This window comes from Sycon ciliatum, chromosome 7, assembly GCF_964019385.1.
Source record: "Sycon ciliatum chromosome 7, ocSycCili1.1, whole genome shotgun sequence".
Classification (NCBI taxonomy): domain Eukaryota; kingdom Metazoa; phylum Porifera; class Calcarea; order Leucosolenida; family Sycettidae; genus Sycon; species Sycon ciliatum.
Genome location: NC_088649.1, coordinates 22,541,210 through 22,544,705, shown reverse-complemented (window position 1 = coordinate 22,544,705; position 3,496 = coordinate 22,541,210). Strand labels below are relative to the sequence as shown.

The following is a 3,496-nucleotide window of genomic DNA, read 5'->3' as shown; positions in this document are numbered from 1 at the left end:
CAGGTTTTGCTTGCACCGCGTACCGCCAGGTTGCTTGCACCGCTAGGGTGCTAGCGGCCGTCGTGAGTTCCCTTCGGGAACGGACACGATAATTTGCTTCTATTTTACTTTGCTTGCACCGTGGGGTGGTCGCTTGAGCCAGGTTTACTGTAAAGTTCTATTACAGAGGCGTCTTCTTGACATTTATTATAATTTAATTATATTCTATGTGCACATGCCTGTAACTGATTGCCGTTTTGAAACCATTTATTCAACTAACTCCCAATGCTTTAAGCACCAGCACTCTTATCTACCCCCAATGTAGGCAAAGGGTCGAACTGTTCGACATAGCTCTGGAAACATTTGCAAAGTGCTGCATGCGTAGTCCACAAACTCCCCAGCGTTACAGCAATGCCAAGGAAAAAGCCGGCAGGCCCTTTTATTTCGCTTTCCTGGCCAAGCTGTGTCTTCATCTCCTGTCGCGACCCAAAGAGGCCTTCTATGATTCCGGCCGTTCCGGACCACTGCCTTGTTGGGAACCAGAATTGCTGGCGGGAGAGTACTTGTATCGCAAACGAGGCCGTTGGGACGTGGACTCCGATTGCGTGGATGTGGTCGGAAGTGTTTTCCGCGGATCGTTTTCGTCTGCGATGTCGCATTTCTCTGCTTACATGTCTTTACGAACCCACGTAGCAAAGGTTCCAACTGCTCTAGCCGAAATCATGTTAGTGGTGATCGAGGGTATTCCCTGGGTGCTCAACGTTTTCATTCAAGTCTGGCTCCCAGAAATACTCAGCAGATAGATAGATGTCCACTTTAAAACTTTACTTCGCATTCTTCAAAACACATCAATAGCGTTGTTTATTGCGATTTTACAAACGTATTAGATTACACAAAAGGTATGATCATGTTCTGTTTTAATAATGTTACTTGCAGCGGTCCGTATTGGTTATATGGTGAACGCAGCTTAATGGGATCGCCCTACCAACCGTACATCGAGACCAAGTTCTACCAATCCTGGCTGGGTCACACTTGCTTTCACATGAACGCCTCCGGTACTGTGGTCACGGATAGTTGTCATACCCGCCACACCACCGCCATTTGCCAAAGACCTCGCAAGGGTAAGACTGGCTCTAGAAAAATCCCTCGACTGCAAATCAAGCATATTGCGTGATTCGTGATTCGTGTTGCCATCATCCACAGCTCGTCACTCGCTTTTCACATCTCACCTTTCCTTTTTTTTTCTCACAGAAGCTGGCTCATAAAACCTAACGAAATTACGGCAGTGGTTGGTATCCTGCGCTCCACAAATATCGGCCACTAAAGATGGAAGATTGGCAGTCCAGAACTAGGGCATGTGACCTGTTAAATAGTTGCACTCTCCGGGACAACTGACTTAATTTAATAATGCTTCCTCATCGTTTTTCTGCTTCTTTCTCCAGTTATGCCAACATGTTCACCATGTAAGGTGAAGAGAGGCAGTGACGTTGAAAGGCGACTGCTAAACAAGGCATTATGTCAAGATTTTGGTAAGACCGGGGATGGAGTTATCTTGTATAATTGTGGGCAGAATTTAAAATTGCATTGAACTGAGGTTAGGTATTCTATATTGTGAGAGGAGTTAGTTGAGGAATTAAATTAAAGTATACCATGTGCCTTTCGGTGCCTTTCTTAGGCCTGCGTCCGTTTATGCGAGCACGTATGTGGGCGGACTGTATATATGTGTGTGTGTGTGTGTGTGTGTGTGTGTGTGTGTGTGTGTGTGTGTGTGTGTGTGTGTGTGTGTGTGTGTGTGTGTGTGTGTTGAATGGTGTAATCCTAGCACAATTTGCTATGTCTAACATAGCTGTTCGCTATCATCGCTTCCGCGATGGGCATGTCTGAGTCTGAGTGTGTGTGTGTGTGTGTGTGTGTGTGTGTGTGTGTGCATGTGTATGCTTGACATGTGCGTTTGTAGATAGCGCGTATTGTAATTATTTCCTGTGAATACCTCTGCGTATATTTGGGAATAATTTTAATGCGTATGTGTTTGCGTGAATGTGTGTGTGTGTGTATGTGTGTGTGTGGCTGTGTGTGTATGTGTGTGTGAATGTGGCCTTGTCTTTCGCTCTGTGAACAATTCCAGCTGTTGTAGGATGGGTGACTGGTGAGAGCCTTGGTCATTACCATGTAGCCCTGTTGGCCATCTGCTCCCGTAATTCTGCCGCTGATCGCGTGCTCTCACGCTTCCAGACACGCGCTACACTGGGCTCGCGTTGTGCCGGAGTAGTCCCAGGAGCCAGAGCCAGTGTGATAAACGTGCAGAAGCCGCTGCCAGCGAGAGCGGCGCAGTGTCCGCCACCGTGTGGCCTCCGGCTGAAGAAAGGCAAGCGGTACCTTTTAGCCGGCTCTGTTCACAGCTTCACCAGCGAGTTTCAAATCAACACCGGCGTGGCGTTGCGCTGGCGACGTGTGAAGAACCTGGCAAGATCGAGTAGAGTGAACGCAACATGCTATCAATGAGACCAACTTGGAGATATCTTGCTTGGCGAGTTCTTTGCATTTGTTTGGACAAGCTGTTGAGGCAATGTATAGTGAGACGAGTTGGACCTGATACAACATGCTGCTGCAGTTGATCGACGAAATACGAGGTACATAGTCACACATACATGAACATAATTTCGTTCTACTTGTCAAGTACATTTCTGTTCAAACAGAACCATCCCTGGTACCCTACTACGGTACACCATGCACAGAGCTTGAGGACCTCACAAAAAGTCAGAACTTTTATTCAATCTATTTTAAATGTTTTTTTAATGTTCGCTGATGACAATCTGAACTGTCCACCTCTGCTGACGAAACCTAACGGTGTCTAAACAGCTAGCTGGACGAAGGTGGAGTGGCTCAGCTATAATCATGATTACGTGGCTTTTAGATAAACATGAACGTAATGGTGAATGCGAATAGCATGACGTACCAAAACCCGTTATGATCCGTCTCCAGTCAAATTTTGTCCATTTTGGAAATTTTCCTCGAAATCCCCGTGCAATGTACGTCAGTACTCTGGACGTGACATACCATTTTGAATATGCATTGTTCCGTTCTAGTCGAGAGGCTTTTTCTTTACAATGAAAGAGACATTCTCATCTGTATTGTATTGCTTTTATTTTACATGGCAAGGCAAACGGGCAATCATGCCCAATGTTAGGATGATGATGGAAAGGGAGAAAAGATTTAAAAGAACAAGATTAGTTTTCCTGGATTATGGGGAGTGACGAATCTTGTATCTAAATAGGGAAACTTCAATAATTATAATGTGCTATTCGACTGAATTAGGCCCGCGTTTCTTTGGCATGAGATAAAATACACTCATATCTCGGTTATCCGAACCCCGAAGTTACGGACAGTGCCCTGTCCAGGACCGCCAGGACGAGAGAGCTTCGAAGCTCAGGGCCCTACGCCATGCTTTTTTGCCTTGATGACCTAGACAAAAAAAAGCATGGGGATGTTATAAATTCTTTAAAAATCCTTTTTTTTT

At 45.7% G+C, this 3,496-nt stretch overlaps 1 protein-coding gene across 1 annotated transcript; it reads left to right on the top strand.

Moving 5' to 3' along the window:
• Nucleotides 1–920: 920 nt before the first annotated feature.
• Nucleotides 921–3,120, top strand: LOC135820604 (uncharacterized). Its single transcript, XM_065333655.1, has 3 exons — nucleotides 921–1,100; nucleotides 1,422–1,508; nucleotides 2,105–3,120. Exons 1-3 carry the CDS (start codon nucleotides 950–952, stop codon nucleotides 2,479–2,481), a joined length of 615 nt encoding a protein of 204 aa, XP_065189727.1. The 5' UTR covers nucleotides 921–949; the 3' UTR covers nucleotides 2,482–3,120.
• The last annotated feature ends 376 nt before the right edge of the window (nucleotides 3,121–3,496 follow it).